This window comes from Pan paniscus, chromosome 2, assembly GCF_029289425.2.
Source record: "Pan paniscus chromosome 2, NHGRI_mPanPan1-v2.0_pri, whole genome shotgun sequence".
Lineage (NCBI taxonomy): Eukaryota > Metazoa > Chordata > Mammalia > Primates > Hominidae > Pan > Pan paniscus.
Genome location: NC_085926.1, coordinates 140,561,633 through 140,585,187, shown reverse-complemented (window position 1 = coordinate 140,585,187; position 23,555 = coordinate 140,561,633). Strand labels below are relative to the sequence as shown.

At 38.8% G+C, this 23,555-nt stretch overlaps 1 protein-coding gene across 9 annotated transcripts in view; it reads right to left on the bottom strand.

Moving 5' to 3' along the window:
- The window catches only part of PLS1 (plastin 1), a 132,861-nt gene that overhangs the window by 37,838 nt on the left and 71,468 nt on the right, over positions 1–23,555 (bottom strand). For 8 of the 9 annotated variants that reach the window (XM_055110584.1, XM_055110581.1, XM_034957553.3 and 5 more), the window contains 3 exons: positions 9,899–10,004; positions 4,654–4,817; positions 3,087–3,216 (listed from right to left, as the gene is read on the bottom strand). In XM_055110584.1, coding sequence (XP_054966559.1) covers positions 3,087–3,216; positions 4,654–4,817; positions 9,899–9,968 — 364 coding nt within the window. In that variant the 5' untranslated portion in view covers positions 9,969–10,004. Of the gene's footprint in view, positions 1–3,086; positions 3,217–4,653; positions 4,818–9,898; positions 10,005–17,046; positions 17,350–23,555 lie in introns of those variants that run through there. The other variant, XM_055110586.1, reaches the window with a different exon arrangement.

The window sequence follows — 23,555 nt, the reverse complement described above, 5'->3', positions numbered from 1 at the left end:
GCCATTGAGGAATTTTTTAGTGTAATTATAAAACAAATACACAAAGAAATGTGATATAAGGGAAATACACACACCACCAGAAATATATATGCAATGTTTGCAGAATTTAAAAAAAGAAGCAATCACTTTTAGTTAGGGTGATCAAGAAAAGGCTTTATGGAGGAGGTACTATTTGAAATATAGTTTTTCAATAGGTGAATACAGGCAAGGAAAGAAAGGATGTTTCAGGTATAGGAACCAGGAATGAGATACCACATCACAACCACTAGGATGGCTGTAATTTTTTAAATGGACAAAAACAAGTGTTGGTGAGAATGTGAAGAAACTGGAGCCCTCATACATTGCTGGTGGGAATGTAAGATGGTGCAGCCACTTTGGACCTTGAGAGCTTGTTTGGAGGTTCTAGCAGGGGAGTGCAGCTACTCATATACCCTTGACCAAAGACCAGTCCTCTTCTATTGGGGATGGTTGTCCTCTTCAACCGAGCACGCAGCTTCGGGAAGGACTCACATGGAGCACTCAGGGAGGAAGGGGACACCCGCCTAGCCAGCCAGATCAGCCAAATCAACCCTGGCAATCAATAGGGTGACAGATGTCGCAGCCAGATCGCCCTCACAAGGGCAGCCACTTTGGAAAACAATTTGGCAGTTCTTTAAAAATGATAAACATAGAGTTAACAAAAATTCAAGCAATTCTACTCCTAAGTATATGCCTACGAGAATTCAAAGTATATGTGCACACACAAATGCATTCATGAGTGTTCATATAGCATTATTTATAATAGCCAAACACTAGAAACAACCCAAATGTCCATCACCTGATGAAAGGATAAACAAAATGTGGTATTGCCCATAGAATGGAATATTCAGCAATAAAAAGGAATGAAGGGGCCAGGTACCATGGCTCACACCTGTAATCCCAAGGCAGGCAGATCGCTCAAACCCAGGAGTTCAAGATCAACCTGGGTGACATAGCAAAACCCCATCTCTACAAAAGATAGAAAAATTAGCTGGGCATGGTGGTGCACATTTGGGAGGCATGGTTATGCACTTGGGAGGCTGAGGTGGGAGGATCCCTTGAACTCTGGAGGTCAAGGCTGCAGTCAGAAAAAAAGGAATGAAGTATGATATATGTGACAACATGGATAAGCCTTGAAAATATTACACCAGTGAAGAAGCCTGTCAAATGAAAGGTCACTACAGTATGATACCATTTATATGAAACTTCCAGAATAGGCAAATTTGTAGAAATAGAAAGTAGTTTAATGGTTGCAGAGCCTTCGGGAAGAGGGAAATGGGGAGTGACTGATAATGAATATAGTGTTTTTCTTTGGTGTAATGAAAGCGTTCCGAAATTAAATAGTGATGACAATTGCACAACTATGAATACACTAAAAACTACTGAACTGTATACTTTAAAAATGTATTCCATGGTACGTCAATTATATCTCAATAAAGCTGCTATTTTTTATAAAAGCCATTAAATGTTCCATATATTTTTCTAGAGAATAGTTATATAGGTGTATTCATAGGTTAAAAGAAATCATCAAGCCATATACTTAAGAATAGTACACTTCAGCCTGGTGTGGTGGCTCATGTCTGTAATCCCAGCACTTTGGGAGGCCAAGGTGGGTGGATCATGAGGTCAGGAGATCGAGACCATCCTGGCTAACACGGTGAAACCCTGACTCTACTAAAAATACAAAAAAATTAGCTGGGCGTGTTGGCAGGCACCTGTAGTCCCAGCTACTCAGGAGGCTGAGGCAAGAGAATGACGTGAACCCGGGAAGTGGAGCTTGCAGTGAGCCGAGATCGCACCACTGCACTCCAGCCTGGACGACAGAGTGAGACGCCATCTCAAAAAAAAAAAAAAGTACACTTCATGCACTTTACTACAAGTATCTTATACCTCAAAAAATAAGTAAACAAAAATGTATGGTGACAAATATCAGAAAAGAGGTTACCTCTAGGGAAGAATAGTTACTATCAGGGGAATGAGGGAGTCTTCAGGTGATGAAAAGATTCCATGTCTTGTTCTGGTTGGCAGCTACATGAATGTATACACATGGAAAAATTCATTGAGCCATATACTTAAGATTATAGCACTTTGCTGAATGTGTATTATACCTTAATAATTTTTTTTGTCTTTAAAAAGAAGCCACTTCAGTAGAATTGACAGGCAGAAACTGGGTTAAGGGGTGAATACCTTTCAAAAAGTGAAGGTAACAGTTATGGGCCTTTGCCTTTATGGCTGCTTCCCTTGTGGGAAAAAGTTAGGAAAAACATATAATAGAGGAGAGAAATTTGAGTGTATCGCTAGAGGAAAATCCAATTAGGAAGGGACAGAATCAAGAGGATAATTAACAGATTCAGATCTGAAATGAAGAAAGAGGGGAAAAGGTTACAGGTAATTTTGTCAAAAGGCCAAAAAGCATAGTTCTAGTTATGTTCATATAAATAAAAAGAACTTGGCCAAAGGTTCTTAGACATCTTAGATAACTTAACACGGGGAAGACACCTCATCTTAAAAGTTAATATGCTTCTGCATTTCCCACTGGGCAATGGTCCAGTGGTTTAATCAGATCAAGGAAATCAGGTGCTATGCTCTCTAGTCACTTGGTTACTAGATAAAAGGTGAATCGGGTATCTCAGATCTCAGAAAATGGAAGAGAAAAATCCTTGTGATAGAAGCCTCTCCCCCATTCCTAGCTCAGGTCTAAAAGTAAAGCCACCTCATCAGTCAGGATGAAAAGCCATTGAAAAGCCACTTTTAAATACATCTAATGCTGGAGTATAAACAACTTCCACTTTGTTGTTTATAATCTTGTTTCTGTAGACTAAGCCTGATACATAGCAGGAACTCATTGATTTCAATGATTCTAGGATTTTTCATTTTGACATCTGTGAAACTGAAATGTACTTCAAATTCAATGGCATGTTATACTGTGGTCTGCAGTATTTTTTTCTCCTCAGTGGCACATAAAATAACGGTATGAATCACAATGAGTGGCATCTTAGAACTGATTAAATATGCCACTTAATGAATGAATCAGTGACTAAAAGATCAAATTTGGAGAAGTCAGTTACCTGAATAAGAATGCTGTGTGCCCTCACTGGAAATAGTTGAAGTTCCTCCAATAGCAGTAATCCCTTCCCTCTTGTTAATTATTTTTCGGAATGTTTTGCTGATATCTTTGCTTTTTAATTCTTGCATTAGCTGGAATGGAACATAAGTAAAATTGAGAATCAGATAATCAATAAAAACCTGACAAAATGGATATTTATTTACACTTCTTTATTTGAAATGACATCAAATTAAATACTAGTCAGTTGTACTTATTGCTTGTATACACAGATAACTTTCATCATTTTACCAATAACACAAAATAGACAAATACTTGAACCCCAAACGGTGGAATAAATTTTTTATAACTAAGCTTAAATTGAACACACTGAAATTATTCTTCTTGGCTTGCCATAATCTTTTGTACTGAAAACCTAAGAAATAACTAACTACATGCTAAAGATAGAAGAATGCCTTAATGAAGATATTTTCCTGCCTGAACATCTCAAATGCATTCATGATAAAATAAGTCAGCTCTTAGAGGAAATAACATAGGCTTACAGAAACTCCCTTTCCCAATCACTCTCTCACTGGACTCACCAGAGATTGGCAAGACTCAATTCAATCAGTTCTGCTTGCAGCAAAGTGATTGGGTTTTTTTTAAATGCAAATCTGATCTTGTCACTTCACATTCTATTCTTCCCACTTCATTGGCTTCCTATTGCTTTTAGGATAAAAACAAAAATTCGACATGGCCCTGTGTGACCTGATTCTGAGTTACTTCTCCAGCTACATTCCTTACCCTTACCATCTCAGCTCCAGCCACACAAACCTTCTTTCAGTTGCTTGAGAATATTCACCATCTCTAAAGCCACAGGGAGTCTACACATGCTGTCATGTCTACCTGCCTCCTACATTATTCATTTTCCCACAACCCACTTTTATCTGTTTAACATCTTTCTTCAGAACACATCACAGTCTTCACACTGTAGGGATACCTTCCCTGAGTCCCTGGGTTATCCAGCCTTGCCTCCAAATTCAATTCCTTCTACCACAAACTCTCACAGGACCTGTACCACTCTGTCATAGCAATTCTCACAATTATCTTTTATCAATTTGTGCAATGCAGTCCTCTCCACACATATAAACTCCATGAAGACAGGAATCACGTTTCTTTTTACTCATCACATTACTCACAGTGCCTAGCAAAATTTCTAGGAAGAGAAGAGCTAAAATACCTGCTTAATCAATAAAGAATGCAAAACCAGACAATTTATATTTCATAAATATTTATTCAATTATATTAATGGTCAATAAGCATTGAACTCACCTAGTTATTCTAGGGAACGAATTACTATTATCTAAACCTGATTTCCATTCCAACAATTTGAGAATAATTTTTTTCCTTTGTTTTATGAATTAGTTGTGGAAATTATTTCGATAATAATAGTTATTGTCATCATCATCATCATTTTAAAGCAGTCCTTTTTCTGGTCTCTGAAGCTGGATTTAACCAAAGCTAGTGATGACATTACTACAATTCTGCTCTAAGCAAGATTATCAGTAGCCCGAAAGGATTAGATTACTTACTGACACAAACTCTTCAAAACTGATTTTGCCATCTTTGTTGCTGTCAGCAACTGATAGAATTTTCTCCACAATCTCGCGCACCTTGTAGCCAGGCAGAGGAAGGCTTGCTTCCTTAAACAGGTCTTGAAGTTCATAGTCACTGACATACCCACTATTGTCAATATCTGTAAAGATATATCATAAAATATATTTTGTAATCTTTGTTGAAGGTGTACAATAAGAATGCCTTTTGGGAGGATTCATAGATGTGCAGACAGAGCCTTTCACATTTGTTTCACAGATGGCAGTAACATTTTTTCCTGTACCTGAACTGTACAGAATATGCTATATGCTTTATTTTAAAAATTCATATTTAAGCCAGGCTTGGTAGTTCCAGCTATTTGGGAGACTAAGGTGAGGGGATTGCCTGAGCCCAGGAGTTCGAGGCTGTAGTGAGCTATGATCGCACCACTGCCCCTCAACTTAGGCAACAGAGTGAGACCCCATCTCTTAAAAAATGAAAACAAAAACAAAACAAAAACCTTGTATATATTTAAATCGAGTTTATCCCCATAGATTTAGGGCCACCATATATATTTTAAGGGTACTGTTGCTCTGATAGAAAACCCAGTTTTAGCACATGACTAAGCATCAAAGAAATAAGCATGGGGGGTGCCAGGCACAGTGGCTCACACTCATAATCCCAGCACTTTGGGAGGCCGAGGTAGGCAGATCACCTGAGGTCAGGAGTTTGAGATCGGCCTGGTCAACATGGTGAAACCCCATCTCTACTAAAAATGGAAAAATTAGCTGGGCATAGTGGCGGGCACCTGTAATCAAAGCTACTCAGGAGGCTGAGGTAAGAGAATCACTTGAACCTAGGAGGCAGAAGTTGCAGTGAGCCGAGATTGCGCCACTGTACTCCACCCTGGGCAACAAAGCAAGACTCCATCTCAAAAAAAAAAAGGAATAAGCATGGGGAAGTCACAGATAGCTAAAAAGGGAGCACCCACTCAGACTTTAACTTCTTGAGGGAATTTAGAAAATAAATCTGCTGACCCCACATTCCATATAAAATACATGCGCTGTGTAAAATACGCATAAGGCATTTGTGTTCTACGTTTCATTTGGTGGCAGTTCTGTTTCATCTGTCAATAATTCATTGCTGCTTCATTATGTATTCATGATACCATTACGTATGCTGAATCATGCTTGATGTCATTTGAGATTAGGTGTTCAAGAAATTCACACCTATATTTGGACTTTGGGAAACAGGTTTCCAGGTGTTTTCATGTCATGGCATCATTGAGAGATGCCCTTCCCTAGGTTTTCCCTAGAGGCTGGGTATCACTTCTTGACTCAGAACAAAGGCAACACAAAACGCTTCTGCCCAGAGTTGACAGCAGAGCTTTGCACTGTTTTGTTGCCTGGATCCACCTTGTATAGGCTCTCTTTGCTCATCTGCTAATAGCTGCTTTGTTTCCTATATTTCTTGTTCTTCTTAATAAAAGAGCTGCTATACTAACTGAATTAATGGTTAGGATAGAAACTTTTCTTTGGAACTCTCATATGAAAGTTTTAGAATTAATACTGTTCAGAATGATAGAATATTTCTAAACTAGAACCACCAATAACCAAAATATTGGTATAATTGCAAAATTCAGCTAGGAAGCTAAGTTGCTTGATATTGCAATAATATTGCTTTCTTTGAATTTAGAGAAAAATCTCATTACATGACCAGTTCAGAACTGTTTCCCATAATTCTGAAATACACACATAGATTAGGCTGGCTTATTTCTAAACCAGCAAAATAGCAGGAAATATTTTAAAATAAACAAGACTGAGGAAGTTATTTGCCTAATAACGATCATGTTAAACTAACAGGATTAGTTAAGAGCTAGGATTCTGAAGACAGATATGGGGGCTTAAGCTCCCAGGCTCCATCCCTAGGCCCTCTGTGGTTTTGGTGTGACATGACAAGAACTAACAGAAACCATCTAATGCACATATATGCTTAGCCAAGCGACTTGTTAAGAACTTGACTTATCTCATGAAATTGTTTTTTTCTTTTTTTCTTTGAGACGGAGTCTTGCTCTGTCACCAGGCTGGAGTGCAGTGGAGCGATAAGAACTTGACTTATCTCATGAAATTCTTTTTTTGAGTCGGAGTCTCACTATGTCGCCAGGCTGGAGCGCAGTGGTGCGATCTCAGCTCACTACAACCTCTGCCTCCCAGGTTCAAGCGATTCTCCTGCCTCAGCCTCCCAAGTAGCTGGGACTACAGGTGCGTGCCACCACGCCCAGCTAACTTTTGTATTTTTAGTACAGATGGGGTTTTACCATGTTGGCCAGGATGGTCTCAATCTCTTGACCTTGTGATCTGCCTGCCTCGGCCTCCCAAAGGGCTGGGATTACAGGCTTGAGCCACCGCACCCGGCCATCTCATGAAATTCTTACAACAACTTTGAGGTGGTTACTAATGTCATTCCCATTTTAAAGGTGAGGAAATAAAGGCTTAAGTTAAATAACCATAAAGATCACAGTTTGAAAAGAAAACAGGACTTTCTTACAACTCGTCAACAACAACAAAACAACGTGATTCAAAAATAGGCAAAGGGCTTGAAATGACATTTCTCCAGAGAAGATATACAATTAGCCAAAAAGCACATCAGATGCTAAACATCACTAGTCATAAGGAAAATGCAAATAAAATGAGATACTACTTCACACCTAGGAGAATGCTTATTATCCAAAAGAACAGAAAACAAGTGTTGGTGAGGATGTGAAGAAAATGGAACCCTGGTACACCACTGGTGGGAATGTAAAATGGTGCCTCCACTATGGAAAACAGTATGGTAGTTTCTCCAAAAATTACATATGGAATTATCATATGATGTAGCAATTCCGCTACTATGTTTACACTCAAAATAATTGAAAGCAGGGACTTTAACAGGTATTTGTAGACCCATGTTCATAGCATTATTCACAATAGCCAAAAGGTGGAAGCAACCCAAATGGCCATCAGTGGATGAATGGATAAGCAAAATGTGGCATATACATACAATAAAATATTATTCAACCTTAAAAAGGGAGGAAATTCTGACACAGGCTACAACATGGATGAAGCTGTTGAGGAGGACATTGTGCTAAGTGAAATAAGCCAGTCACAAGAAGACAAATATTATGTGATTCCACTTATGTGAGGTACCTAGGGTAGTCATATTCATATAGAAAGTAGGATGATGGTCACCTGGGGCTTGGGAGTTATTGTTTAATGGATATGGAGTTTCAGTTTGGGAAAGGGATGGTGGTGATGAATGTAGAACAATGTGAATGTACTAAATGCTAATGAACTATACACTTAAAAATGGTTAAAATGGTAAATTCTGTTATGTATATTTTACCACAATTTCAAAAAGAAACAATACAGAGAAATATTTCAACTTCCCCCTTCTCCCCAGTGGCCCCCAAATACTCCATCTAATAACATTGGATGGCCGTGTTCCTCCATCCTTGAGAAAAGTGTGCTACAAATTAGCAGAGAGGTTTCTGAGTTCACAGAGTAGCAGTTTACCTCCTAAATAAAGTCAGCAAGTACCTATTCTGCTAGTGTTACTGCTTTGCTCAAACAGAACAAATTATCTTGCTCTCAAAATTGTTCCATCAAGGACCTGCTTCTGGGTTGGGGTTTTGTACCTAGCAGAGCAGCTCCCCCACTATAATCTATTGAAAGTCAGCCCTCAACACAAGGTTTTGTTTAAAAAAAAAAATTGTTCCATCAGTGAATTGTTTATTCAATATATCATTAAATAAATATTGCAAGATTATATTAATATGTTCATGAGTCAAAGATTAAAGTTGTTGTGCTAAACAAAGCAAATATATTACTAATTCATTTATTTTACCAAGACCTGGGTAGAACTTTTATTCAAGCTACAAAACTGCATCTATAAAATAACAGAAATATCAAACTACGAGATACATTTTTATTACTTCCTCTGTTTCAATGCTCAGAATGAGCAGAACATTTCAACAATTGCCCAGTTTTTGTCTTGAAAAGATTCTGGACACTACATACAATTCTCTATAAAATGTATGATTGTTTTCTGAAAATCATACCATATTCATACAATGCTCTAATGACAAATATGCCATTCCCAGGGAGAAATGGAAGAGCCCAGAGATTTGTAGAATTTAGTTTACTTTATTTCACAGTAATGATTTGTAAAACATGAGCTTCCTGAGTTTCACAGTTTTTTGGTTTGTTTTTTTTTTTTTGGAGTGCTTTTTTTTTTTAAACATATCGTTTTTCTTTGTATTGGTCAATAAAACTCATGTTGCATGATATTTTACTTACATTAATTTTAGTCGTTATTAGGTTTGTGAGAAATCTAAGCACAAGACCAGCGGTGATCATTTTCTCCTCCCTGATCTACCATATGACTGTTTTTCATGGAGGGCTCTATTACACTAGAGAACGAGCTTGATGAGTAAGGGGCAAACATAGTGGTGTCATTATCCCAGTGTCTATTCACTGTGCTCACCTTTCACTGGGTTCACCTTTCACTTGCATGCATTTGCAAACTAAAGCAAAAAAAAAAAAAAGGTATTTATATTCTCCTTGTTTACCATGGGTTTCCTAAGAGCAAATTGCAGAAGAATTGAGATCCAACAGAGTATGAGGAAAAATTTTTGGAAGAAAAATACGAAACTGTCAAAATGATGTCATAAAGACAAAACACTAAATGGCTATAAAAAGTGAAAGAAGAAAAATAAGGCATATGGCCTTTAAAAACAATACTAAGACTTTCTAAATTATGCATGTGGGAGAAGGAAAATAAGACATACGGCATTTAAAAACAATACTGAGATTTTAAAAATATTCTGCATGAAGTCAGAAAGTGTTATTGTTAGTGCAGAGATGTGAAGGCCAGAGTTCAGTTTATACACAAGGAAGTATTTTTATATTTTTTTCTCTGTAATAAGGATACCGTGTAAAGTGTATTCAGTTACATTGTCATTCATTAACCTGGATTACTCTCTGCAAAGAAATGATCAAAGAATTCAAAGTCCAATTCACCTAGAAATTCAAGCCAGTCGTAGCTTATCCTTCAGAAAGAAAGAATCCAGTGAAACCTAGATAGAAAAAAAGGAATAAATCTGGAGGTAATTGGGTGGTGGTAGATGAAATAAAAGGTATTTTTCCATTCCTGAAGTCTGACATCAAGCAGACCAGTAATATCATATTTACTTTTTCTCAAGCATACCTATTTTATTAAATGCCTCTTGTAGTTCTTCAAGCTCCTCCCGAGAAATGGTAGTAGTACTGTTTTCCATCTTTGGACAGAAAAGACTATCTTCAGGTCTTTATATCTAGAAAAAGCAATATTATAAAAAGAGCATGAAGCCTTTGGAAACATTTAACTAAGCAATATAAGGTACAGAGGAAGTACATTCTCTAGGAGGAATTATCTATGAGATCTGGCTGACAAAGAACAAATGTGAGTAGGTCCCCTGGTAACAATCTCTCAGCATAGGCCAGCCAAACTATAACTGAGACTCAGTAAGGGGAAGAAACACCTATTTTTCTCACCTTGTGCTTTTACACAGATATTTCTCAATAGCCTAATGAATTAATAATTTCTATTTGCATTTTACCCCACAATTTCAAGAAAATAAGCATTGCATTTCAAGTTTGAGAAAAGTATAGCATTTATAAATGTACAGCATAAGGTCAGAAAGTAAAAATTTTTAAGACACGAATAATGTCTACTAAAAAGGTAAATTCAGCATCTGCTTATCTTATAATGGGATTTGTGGTTTTAACATTCAGCTTTACAATATCCAACCACTGCCACATTCTTTCCCCTACCCCATGTGAAGTCTCTGAGGGTCTGTGGGGCTCTTCTTTTTTATGGCATGATTGTGGCTCACTGCAGTCCCGAACTCCTAGGCTTAAGTGATCCTCCCACCTCAGCCTCCTGAATAGGTAGGACTACAGGCATGTGCCACTGCACCCAGCTAATTTTTTAAGTTTTTTGTAGAGACAGGATCTCACTATGTTGTCCAGGCTGGTCTTGAACTCCTAGCCTTAAGCAGTCCTCCTGTCTTGGCCTTCGAAAGTTGGGGGCAAGGGGGCTTTTGTATTCTGAGTAAGTAAGACAAACTAAAGAGGAAAAAATTATGTAAAACTGGGCTATAAGGAAAAGTCACAAGGTGGTGTGTGTTCACTGCAGAAAATAATTGATAATGAATGTCCCAAACAGAAAATTAACATTACTCATAATCCTTCTATCCAGAAATATCGACAAATATAATTTTGTTGTCTTTATCCTTATGACCTACTTTCTTTTTTTATTTTTTCTGCGACAGAGTCTCACTTCTTCACCCAGGCTGGAGTGCAATGGCACGATCTCAGCTCACTGCAACCTCAGCCTCCCAGGTTGAAGCGATTCTCCTGCCTCAGCCACCCCAGTAGCTGGAATTACAGTCATGTCATGTGCCACTATGCCCAGCTAATTTTTGTATTTTTAGTAGAGACGTGGTTTCACCATGTTGGCCAGGCTGGTCTCGAACTCCTGACCTCAAGTGATCTACCCACCTCAGCCGCCCAAAGTGCTGGGATTACAGGCGTTGAGCCACTGAGCCCGGCCCCCTTCTGACCTACTTTCAAAACATGTGTACCTTTTTGGGGGTGAGAACAATGTGACCATACAATATTATAACCTTTTTGTTGGTACTAACACATTGTCACTATGTTTTCATGTTGTTCATCAACATAATACTTAATGGCTACATATTACTATATCATAACTTATTTGGTAAATCCCCTCTTTCAGAGTATTTGTACTGCTTCTAATTTTTCATTACAAATAATGCTTCAATGAACATCCTTGCAGATAAATCTTTGTTCTTCTCCATGTTTATTCTGTGTGATAAATATCTAAAAGTAGAATTACTTACATTTTTAAGACTTCTGATATCTAGCAATGCAACTCTTACTTATTTATTTTTATTATATTTTAAGTTCTGGGATACATATGCAGAGAACATGCAGGTTTGTCACATAAGTATACATGTGCCAATGGTGGTTTGCTGTACCCATCAACCCGTCATCTACATTAAGTATTTCTCCTAATGCTATCCCTCCCCTAGCCCCCACCCCCCAATAGACCCTAGTGTGTGATGTTCCCCTCCTTGTGTCCATGTGTTCTCATTGTTCAACTCCCACTTATGAGTGAGAACATACAGAGTGAGAATGGTTTTCCGTTCTTCTGTTAGTTTGCTGAGAATGATGGTTTCCAGCTTCATCCATGTCCCTGCAAGGACATGAACTCATCCTTTTTTATGGCTGCATAGTATTCCATGGTGTATATATGCCACATTTTCTTTACCCAGTCTATCATTGATAGGCATTTGGGCTGGTTCCAAGTCTTTGCTATTGTGAACAGTGCCGCAATAAACATACGTGTGCATGTGTCTTTATAGTAGAATGATTTATAATCCTTTGGGTATATACCCAGTAATTGGATTGCTGGGTCAAATGGTATTTCTGGTTCTAGATCCTTAAGGAATTGCCACACTGTCTTCCACAACGGTTGAACTAATTTACACTCCCACCAACAGTGTAAGAGTGTTCCTATCTTTTTTAAGTGAAAGCAAGTTTATTAAGAAAGTAAAGGAATAAAAGAATGGCTACTCCATAGACAGAGTAGCCACAACTCTTACTTTTAAAATGACTTAGTGGCTTTTCTATTCAGTGTAAAGCTAAAGATGAATACAAATTATACTGTATTTCTCATAAACACTTAGTTCTATCAGACAGTTAATATGTGCCTCAGAAAATAAGTGAAAACAAGTGCTTTATAAAACAATAGGAATTGAAGCTAAGTGGAAAATCCTCTTTTTTATACACTTTTATAAACTTGTATTTATATAGAAGGTTCAATATCATCCCTAATTTTTCAGTGAAGCACATCAATTTTCAAAATAATTTATTCACTGAAATTTCATTGATCATTGAAAAATTAAATTGTGTGAAGCCCTCTAAGAGTATGGCTCATTTGTGATCTGTACACAAATTTATTCAGGAATTTTGGTGTTCTTTCAAAATCACAGATTTCTATCTTACAATTTTTCTGGAGCCTGGTTCTAATTAAATGTGCAATTAATCTTTTGGTCTTATTTTAAATATACTATTGTCTGCTATTTAATTCTACATTGTTTTTTTAAAAATTCTAAAGAGCTCAAGTCAGTAGAAAAAGGAGTAAATAGAAGTCATCTTACTCCCCAGATGCAGTTTCTTACATCTTAGCATTAAATACTCATTTCATTGGATTCTCACCTTTAGAAAGCTTTACTATATTTAAAACTATTTACAGACATTCTTATTTTGTGTTCAAAGAGATTAAATAGTTTTTTTAGGATTGTTAAGCATAATTCCCTGGGTCTGCAAAATGCTACTTGTGTTGTGGCTGGCTTTGAATCTCTGTGGTTTCAGTCATCCTGTATATCCTTTCCTGTATTCAAAATGCTTTCTATCCCTTGCCTCAAGTTTTAAAAATAGTGGCCCAATTTTAGCATTTGCACTCCACAGAAAGGCTGCAAATTAACAGTGTTTGTGTTGACCTTGCATTTGAAATGATAAAAATAAAACTGGGGTTATATTCTTTGCTCATGCCTATTCAAATTTATATAATTTGTTAATTACATAAAATGTTTTTAGTCTCCTATAACCAGGCAAAAGCAACATGTAAACTTATCAAAAAAGCAATTTACCCATACAACGTTGTTTCCTATCTTTAAAGCTTTGTTTTTATAGCTAATAAGTGTAAAGATGTTGCTTTGAATCCTTTGGCATTAAAATGAAACAAACAGAAAAATATAAAAGGATCTTCAAGATTGTATACAGACAGCTCCTAACTTACGATGATTTGACTTAGAATTTTTCAACTTCACAATGGTGTGGAAGTTACACACAGTCAGCAGAGAGCGGTATGATACTCTCACCATGCTGGGCAGAGGTGGTGAGCCACGTTCAGCCATACGATTACAAGGGTGAACAACCAATACTCTACATTTACCACGTTGTCAGAAAGTTTTGCCCAACTTTAGGATACTGTAAGCATTCTAAGCATGTTTAAGGTATGCAAGGCTAAGCTATGAGGTTCAGTAGATTAGGTATACAAAATATATTTTTTACTTAGGACGGGTTTATTGGAATGGGACTCCTCTAAGTTAAGGAGCATCTGTACTCTCAAAAAAACAAAACAAGATACAGAAAAGTAAGTGTGGCAGGGGAAGGAGAGTGATGGTACCAGCTGTATGTTTATAAAACATTTTCTGGAAGGGTACAAAAAAATGGTAACAGTTGTGATTTTTAAGTTGTTAGTCTCATGGCAATTCAGGGTTGTTTCTATTGCCTTTTTTTTCCTGAAACTGTTCTAAGAAGGGTTTTAGATTCTGCCAATCATAAAGAACTGCTCTGACTAACTTTGGTAAACTTTTAAAAGGCTCAAGGAAGAAATCTGAGGGAGGATGAAAGATCAAATCCAATTTTATCTAAATTTTCAAAAGTCTCTTTTAGAATGTGCTTCTTTAACTTTCCAAATATATATTTGGTTGTGTCACAGTATACTTGAGGATTAGGCGAGGAAGAAAGAGGCTTTAATTGATGAAAGAAGGTTCCACTTAAAATGATTTGTGCTTAAAGTGGAAGTAAATTAGCCAGGCGTGGTGGCACACACCTGTAATCCCCGCTATTCAGGAGGCTGAGGCAGGAAAATTGCTTCAACCCAAGAGGCAGAGGTTACAGTGAGCCAAGATCACGCCATTGCACTCCAGTCTGGGCAACAAGAGCAAAACTCCATCTCAAAAAACAAAACAAAACAAAACAAAACAACAACAAAAAAAAGAAAAAGAAAAAGAAAAGAAAAGTGGAAGAGGAACTGATCCTCTAGGAGAAATGGAGACTGAGGCAGACTAGGAAGAGGCTTACTCTTCATTATACGCTTTTTGTATTCAGTTTTTTAGACTATCAGCCTACCAAAACAAACAAATAACTGAAAAGCAAAGGCAATTTTGGTAAAGCATTTTTTAAAAATGAAACAAATACTAGTGGTCTAAAGATACACATTACTGAATACTGATAATGATAAAATTATATATACAGTACCTATAGTGACCATTTTAAATAAGAGCACCTATGTTTCTTTACAAAGCAAAATCTATGATTAAAATAGTGAAATAATTTATAGCTTTCCACAAAGGCACCTTTTCATTTCCCAGCTATTCTATTTTCCCATCTTCCACAGTGGCCCTGTCACAGGTCACTTGAAATTCTGACTTCTCAAGCTAGCCCCTGACTCGGGTCAGCCAGCTTTTCCCCTTATCCATCCTCCAAAATTTCCTTTTTCCTTTATTCTTCCTCGTCTAGAAATATGAAATATAATGGCAAATATTTATTGAGGGCTTTCAATGGGTCTGGAACTGTGCTAACCTCCTCACATACATGAGCTCACTATGCATTTATCTGCTCTACTGATAGTACAAGCATCATCCCTTAAAAACGTATATTTGAGGCCTACAAAGATTAGGTGACCTGCCCAAGGTAGACAAAATAAGAGATTCAAAAGCAAATGTTTTTCTAGTGCCCAAGTTCTTAAGTTCTACATGTAGTTCAATTAGCATTCCTACTCTCTCACGGCAAGCATCATAACTAGTTTTAAAGAAAGGAATGATGACTACTTAACACTAAAATGTGAATAACCAGTAAACCAAGCCTGCAAAGTGTTAATTCTTCCAACTATATTTACATTACTATTTAATCAACATGTATACATCAGTAAAATAAATGAATCACATCTGTTTCTCAAAATCATACTAAATGAAAAAAGCAAACTGCTGAAGTATACATACAGTATACTATTTATTATAAATTATAAAAACACAGAATACTATATATGTTGCTTATGATCCCATACATATGTAGTAAAACTTAAACATACATGAGAATAACACAACAAATTCAGAATAGTGGTGGTCTATGTAGAGGGAGGCAAGGAGCAGGGCTTGCAGGGTAGGGCTGAATCTGTTACATCTTTTTTTTTTTTTTTTGGAGACAAAGTCTCACTTTGTTGCCCAGGCTGGATGGAGTGCAGTGGCATGATCTCAGCTCACCGCAGCCTCTGCCTCCCAGGTTTAAGCAATTCTCCTGCCTCAGCCTCCCGAGTAGCTGGGACTACAGGCACCCATCACCACATCTGGCTAATTTTTTTTGTATTTTTAGCAGAGACAGGGTTTCACCATGTTGGCCAGGCTGGTCTCGAACTCCTGACCTCAAGTGATCTGCCTGCCTCAGCCTCTCAAAGTGCTCGGATTACAGGCATGAGCCAATGTCCCCAGCCTGTTACATATTTTTTAAAGATACAGTTGAAGCAGTTATGGCAAAATGCTAATGTCTGCTCAATCTAGGAAGTGAGTACATGGACATAGGTTATATTGATTCTGTATTTTAGTCTTTTGCTTTAAATAATTCATATTATGAAAAATTATTCTTAAAGAGAAAAAAGGATGCTTCTTAATCCAAAGCCACAAGCCACTAATAAAGGAAAATCAAGCCATAAAAATAATAAAAAATAAAGATGACCAAGAATATGTTTTTGAACAGAGGAAATTTTACCAAGGCTTTAGGAAACTTAACTACTTCAATCTTGAGAAATTAAAATAATTAATATTATTGTGGGAGAATAATTTATTGAAATGTTAAATTGTGTTTATTCTTTTTCCTCCTCAATTAAAGCAATAACACGCTGGGCGTGGTGGCTCACGCCTGAAATCCCAGCACTTTGGGAGGGCGAGGTGGGCGGATCACGAGGTCAGGAGTTTGAGACCAGCCTGGCCAACATAGTGAAACCCTGTCTCTACTAAAAATACAAAAATTAGCCAGGTGTGGTGGCACATGCCTATAGTCCCAGCTACTTGGGAGGTTGAGGCAGGAGAATTGCTTGAACCCAGGAGGTGGGGAGGTTGCAGCAAGCAGAGATCGCGCCACTGTACACCGGCTCGGGTGACAATGCGAGACTCCGTCTCAAACAAACAAAACAAAACAAAACAGCAATAACACTATAACACTTTCTTATCTGAGGGACTCTGGCAGCACAGAAGGCAAAACCAGTCTAGAATCTGTGGTTCCCTCAGTCTTTGGGAAGAAGCATGAACCTCCTAGAGGGCTTACTTAGGTTGGATGTCCTGGCAATCGGATCAGGGGGAAGAGGCCACCTCTGAGAAACCACTAGATGAGGAAGGCAGAGAGAGGGAAAGATTGCCCCCACGGGGAGGAAGGGAAATCTCTAGGTGCCAGCAAGTAAGACTGCTGCTTGCTGCCCTAGGGGTGGCAGGTGCAACAGAACCTCACCGGAGAGAATCTGCAGACTAAGCCAAGGGGTGTTTCCCAGGTAGCCACTGAAGACCGATGATGGAGAATAGAAGAGCTTCCTCTCAGCCTTTTGCTCTACATTAGACCCAGGACAACAGAGGCTGAGGAGCAGATTCCAGGTGCCTGAGAAAGACTTGGCAGTATTCGGGCAGGATGAAGCATGACAATAAAAATAAAGTTGCTTTAAAGAATATCAAGAAATGTGATCTTTCTTTTATCTGACTTTTATGGAAAAAGACTTGATAGTGTTCCTATGGAGAATTGACTGAGATCAGAGGTTCTAGAATATTTCAGTATCTCTGGCGAGTAGAAGTTCTACTGGTACCCCATGTCCTCTTCTTCTTTGCAAATTATTGTCTCTCTCACCACAGCCCTTCCCTTTTCCTATGTTACTTCCCATTTTCAGCCCTCCATTACAAGTTTACAGATCACAAGGTCACCGAAATAAATCACTATGTGAAAAAAAACAGCTATGAAATAGTTGAAGAATTTTCCTTCTAGTTTAAAGGAAAACCTGGAAAATATTTTCATCTATTTGTCTAGCAATCTCCTTATTCAACCACATTTCACAACAGGGAGCTGTATCATTCATTTTGGAAAAAGTAGTATTCATATTCCATATCAACCTGTCCATTTTTTATCAGATTTTCTTTAACTGGAATGTCTACTGACTGTTGAATATAAGTATGAATTGGGATATCATTTATTTTGTTAAATATTAGTCTCCTACTCTACATAACAGCCTTGACTGTCCTTTGGACAAAGGGTAAAATATATGAAAATGGTGCAATATAATTCAAAAATTTCCTGAGCATCCTTCAGCACTAAAATAACTGAGCTCAACTTTTTCATTCATTCACAAGGGACAGCTATGATAGAAAACTTTTCTTAAAAATTGGTCGGGTGCGGTGGCTCATGCCTGTAATCCCAGCATTTTGGGAGGCCGAGGCGGGCAGATCACTTGAGGTCAGGAGTTCGAGACCAGCCTGGCCAACATGGTGAAATCCTGTCTCTACTAAAAATGCAAAAATTAGCCAGGCCTGATGGCATGCACCTATAATCCCAGCTACTTGGGGGGTTGAGGCACAAGAATTGCTTGAACCAGGGAGGTGGAGGTTGCAGTGAACTGAGATTGCGCCACTGAACTCCAGCCTGGGTGACAGAGTGAGACTCTATCTCAAAAACAAACAAAAAAAAGTAATTAATTTGATTGCCAACAGCCTGGATTTGCCAAATCCTGGGCTATTTTAAAAAGACAATTTTATTTTCAAACACATAAAATAATTTCCCACATGCTTAGACAATCCTAGAGACCTCGAGAACTTCAATTATGCACCATTATGAAGTGTTAAGCCAGGAACAGCGCACCGGGGGTAAAGTGACACTGGTTCCAAACTGACTAACTCTTTTGTGATCTTTTTTTTTTTTTTTTTGAGATGGAATTTTGTTCTTGTTGCCCAGGCTGGAGTGCAATGGCATGATCTCAGCTCACTACAACCTCCACCTCCCAGGTTCAAGCGATTTTCCTGCCTCAGCCTCCCTGGTAGCTGGGATTGCAGGCGTCCGCCACCACGCCCAGCTAATTTTTTGTATTTTTAGTAGAGACGGAGTTTCACTATGTTGGCCAGGCTGGTCTCGAACTCCTGACCTCAGGCGATCCACCCACCTCAGCCTCCCAAAGTGCTGGGATTACAGGCATGAGCCACGGTGCCCGGCTTGTGATCTCTTAAAGGGAGGCCTGACAATCTCCTACAAAAACAAAAAATAACAATACACTGTTATTTTAACATTGGGACTTTTTTCTGCTTCAGTCTTCCCAAGTATTTACCATTTCATTATAACCCACATTGCCAAATTAATGCGGTCTCTGTTCTCCACTCTCAATTTGACAGCTTGGAAGGCCAATTCCCCCATATCCTTAACGCCTTCCCATTGGCATAAGACTTCATCACCTCTGTCTTTTCCTTTGCTCAGTGTCTTCATTTCTTATGTATTATTCCGTTCATGTACATTAATTTATTCTTGGTTATGTGTTGTGTTGTAATGGTCTTATTTTGCTATTTTATTTTCATCCCACCTTCCTATCATTGTTTGCTCCTTGCAGGTAAAGGATATTTTATATTTTTATATTCCCACTGGCCTTGTGTTGTATATGTGGGGAAAGGTTAGTAAAATTCATTAAAGGTAATATTTCTCTAATATTTCTCTTCACAGAGCATAAGGAGTACTAGATAACAAAGGGCCAAATAAAACAACAGTTTATGGGAAATGTGCCACCAACTGACAAGAGGAGATGAAGAGTTTCTATACGTCAATAACCAGTTCTCTTCATTCACTTACCCATTTATTTATTCAACAACAACTTATTGAGCACTTGTTTGCTGTACCTCTTTACTGTGCTGTGTATTAGAAGCACAAAGACTAATTTGACAGCATTCAAATTTTTTAATCCACATGTTTATACATGGTGTTTCTTCTAAATCTACCAAAATAATTTTTGTTGGGCAGGGGCAGTGGTTCATGCTGTAATCCCCACACTTTGGGAGGCCAAGGCCAGAGGATTGCTTGAGGTCAGGAGTTCAAGACCAGCCTGGGCAACATAGTGAGACTTTGTCTCTACAAAAAAAGAAAAAAAATTTTAAGTTAGCCAGGCATGGTGGTACGCACCTATAGTCCTACTACTTGGGAGGCTGAGATGGGAGCATCATTTGAGCCTAGGAGTTTGACGCTATAGTGAGCTATGATTGTACCATTGCATTCCAGCCTGGGCAACAGAGCAAGATTCTGTCTCAAAAAAATAATAGTATTTGTAAACTTTTTCCTAATCATTTTACAAAGGAGTTAATGATATAGCCTTCATTCTTCCCTAGGTGAAGCTTCTAAGTTCTGATCCTCTTGTGCAAACACTAGATATATAAACAAAGAAATCTTCTAGCAAAGCAGAGAACAGACAGGGCTTACCTACATCCCCTCCCTACTGCCTCACCACACGGGCCGCCACCATGGTCATCTCCATGACCAGCCACGGTCATTATATTCCCATGCATTTGCAATTTGGGATGGCCTTCAGTGGCTGTCAGACTTGCCACCAAGACTTTTCTACTATTTACTTAAAAGCCCCAACATGTGGCCCCTAGTAAGGGAGTTTAAATTCATTCATTCATGTATTCAACAAATAAATCCTATTTGGCTGGGCTAAATGAAGATATAAAGATGGGTAAGAATCAGTTTCTCCTAAAACTATACTCATACAATATAGTGCTTATCAGGTTCAACTGTTAATGCCTGAAAAGTTTAATTTAAACTGATTTTTTGTAAATAGTACAATCTTATGATTATTGCTCTTTGATGAACAAATTAGAATCATCTTCTAATTCACTTTCTGTTTAAATCTGGATATAAAGGGGTCTCTTTTTATACTATATGCCACGTATTATAGGAGTTATTCAGCATATATCATATATGGCTTTGGGTTAGAAGTTTCTGAGCTAGGGCCAGGCATGGTGGCTCACACGTGTAATCCCAGCACTTTGGGATGTCAAGGTGGGCAGATCGCTTGAGCTCAGGAGATGGAGACCAGCTTGGGCAACATGGTGAAACCCCATCTCTACTAAAAAAAATACAAAAATTAGCCGGCCGTGGTGGCTTGAGCCTGTAGTCCCAGCCATTCTGGAGGGTGAGGTGGGAGGATCGCTTGAGCACAGGAGGTGTGGGTTGCAGTGAGCCGAGATCACACCACTGCACTCCAGCCTGGGCAACAGAGCCAGACCATCTCAAAAAAAAAAAAAAAAAAAAGTTTCTGACCTAATTGTAACCAAGACAATTGTATCATATAGAATGGTGATGTGAGAAGGCTAAAAGGGGTGGGTAAGAATATGCATATGTACACACATACTCACGTGCACGCGTTTAAGAGAAAACAAGAATAAGAGAAAGACAAAGACCAAAGACATGAAGAAAACAGAAACAAGCTCTTGGAAAAGCATTTGGTATGAGAGAGATTCACGTTGCAGCAAAATTATCCTTTCTTCATTAAACCTAAGTGCAAGTCAGGGGCGGCAGTTACCAGAATAACAATGTAAAAACATGCAATGACTCAGCAAGTATTTGGTGAAGAAAAATATGGACGCGGACCCAAAAATTGGCTGTACAGAAGGACTTAGAAGAAATAACTTTCCCAAGGAAAGACAACATACTGAAATCAAAGCTGCTGGCACCACAGCTCTGACTTTACTTTTTAACACATGGGATTTGGTCACTCAAACACAGAGGTTCAAATGTTATTTGACTTGTGCAACTGAATGAATGAGCGTGCAGAGTTAGACTTGCTTACTGAATGGTTAAATCAGCATGCCAAAAACAAACAAGCAAACAAAGAAAAACCAACAACAACGTAGCCTCTTCTCACAAGGCCTTTATCCCAGAGTTCTCCCCATTATCCATGGCTAACACCAAACAGGTGCTATTCAGTTTTGAAACCCAAACACTTCAAGTGATCAGTGAGGAAGTACATATTGAAGGGATGGCCTAGGCAAAGAGGGACAATGTGAAACGTGCCTCACCTTGGTTCCCCCGCCTCCTACTCTGTGCCCTCGGCTCCCCTCAGATAGATGCGCTAATGGATTTGCCATGCCTCCGAGGACACAGGCACTGCTCCCTCACTGCAGCTTGTCCAAGGGGCACAAAAATCTTTGCCTCTTTGTTGGTAGAGCCAAGGTTAGTAAGTTTTCTTAGCTGGAAAATAGGAAACTAGATTAAAAGTATATATAAAAGGTGCAAAGTAGGATTTACTGACCAATGCACAATAAAAAGTATCAATAGAAGACTGACTGGAACTATTTGTAGGGGTGAAAGAAAGGGAATGACTTAGTCCCCAGTACTTTCCTAAAGCCTTAAGTCCTCTCTAAATCCAACATTGGGTGAATATAGATAACTTGTAAGCTGAGGAAATTAGAATCTACGAAGTGGGAATCAGTTCTTCTGAGGACCTGCTGAACAATGATGCCCCATGGCCCCAAGCTCAGCAAGACTTCCAATCTACAGCCATGAACATTCTTCCTGGTTCCTGAAGTCCTGGATGAAGAAAGAGGCCCCTCCCCATTTGACTCCCCAACCTTTACCCCTTCCTTAATGTGTCCATAATGCCTACCCCCTGGAAATCCCATCCATGTCTCTAAGCCTACAAGGGCCAGGCAGGAAGTCAGAAGTGTGATTCAGGCCTGGTAGGGGATGGGAAGGGCTCTGACAAGGAGCAGCCACTGCTGAACTCCTGTGGACTGTTGCCAAGAGAAATGAGGCCCAGGGTTGCCAGATCTTCTGATTTTTCAAAGAAAGTCAGAGATCAATATTTTTACGTGAAATTTGATTTTTAAGCTTTGGCAAACAATTTGAATTATTATAAAGCACTGTGTGTGCCAGATGAGTCCTTCAGTCTATTAAGTTTGGTTCCTCACCTTCTTGATTCTGTTCATTCATTGGCCTCCCAGGGAGCCTTGATGGAAATGCTGTGTGTTTCTTTAGAAACACTCCCATCAGCTGGGCACAGTGGCATGTGCCTGGAGTCCCAGCTACTCAAAAGGTTGAGGTGGGAGGATTGCTTGAAGCTAGGAGTTCGAATCCAGCCTGAGCAAGACAGTGAGACCCCCTTGTCTCCATCTCTTTGTTTTTTGGGTTTTTTTTTTTTTTTTTTTTGAGACAGAGTTCCTTTCTTGTCATCCAGGCCGCAGTGCAATGGCACAATTTTGGCTCACTACAACCTCTGCCTCCTGGGTTCATGTGATTCTCCTGCCTCAGTCTCCAAAGAAGCTGAGATTACAGGTGCACATCACCATGCCCAGCTAATTTTTGTATATTTTTAGTAGAGACGGGGTTTCATCATGTTGGCCAGGCTGGTCTCGAACTCCTGACTTCAGGTGATCCACCTGCCTCGGGCTCCCAAAATGCTGGGATTACATGCGTTAGCCACTGTGCCCAGCCCTGTCTCCATCTCTTAAAAGTAAAGAAAAGAGAAAAGAAAAAAGAAAAAGAAATGCTTCTGTCAAATTAGCTCACTGAGGGCCAGAAGAAAACATTTGCTCTCTAAATTTGTCAAAACCCAACCTCAGTTTTATACCACTCATCATATCCCTGAACCCAATAAGGGGTATTTCCAATTGTCACCTCCTCTGAAAGATGAGGGGCCAGCAGGTCACAAGCCTATTAACCACAGAGACTTTCCCAGCTCAGGCAACTGGGCCTGCCTAGCATCCCAGGATCTTTTTCTTCTCATTTAGTATTTATATCCCATCTACTGTCCCCTACCCCTACTGCCACTTTAGGCCTTCTCTGGCTCTCTGGGAAAATTCAACACATGAGTATTACCCAAGTCCCCATCATTATAATGTCTGTATTAACACTTCAAGTGTAATTTCCTCAACATGTTTTATTTTCTCCTTCAGAAACTATTTCCCTTCTTCTGGCAACAGTCCTAACTTTAGTTCTGATGTTCC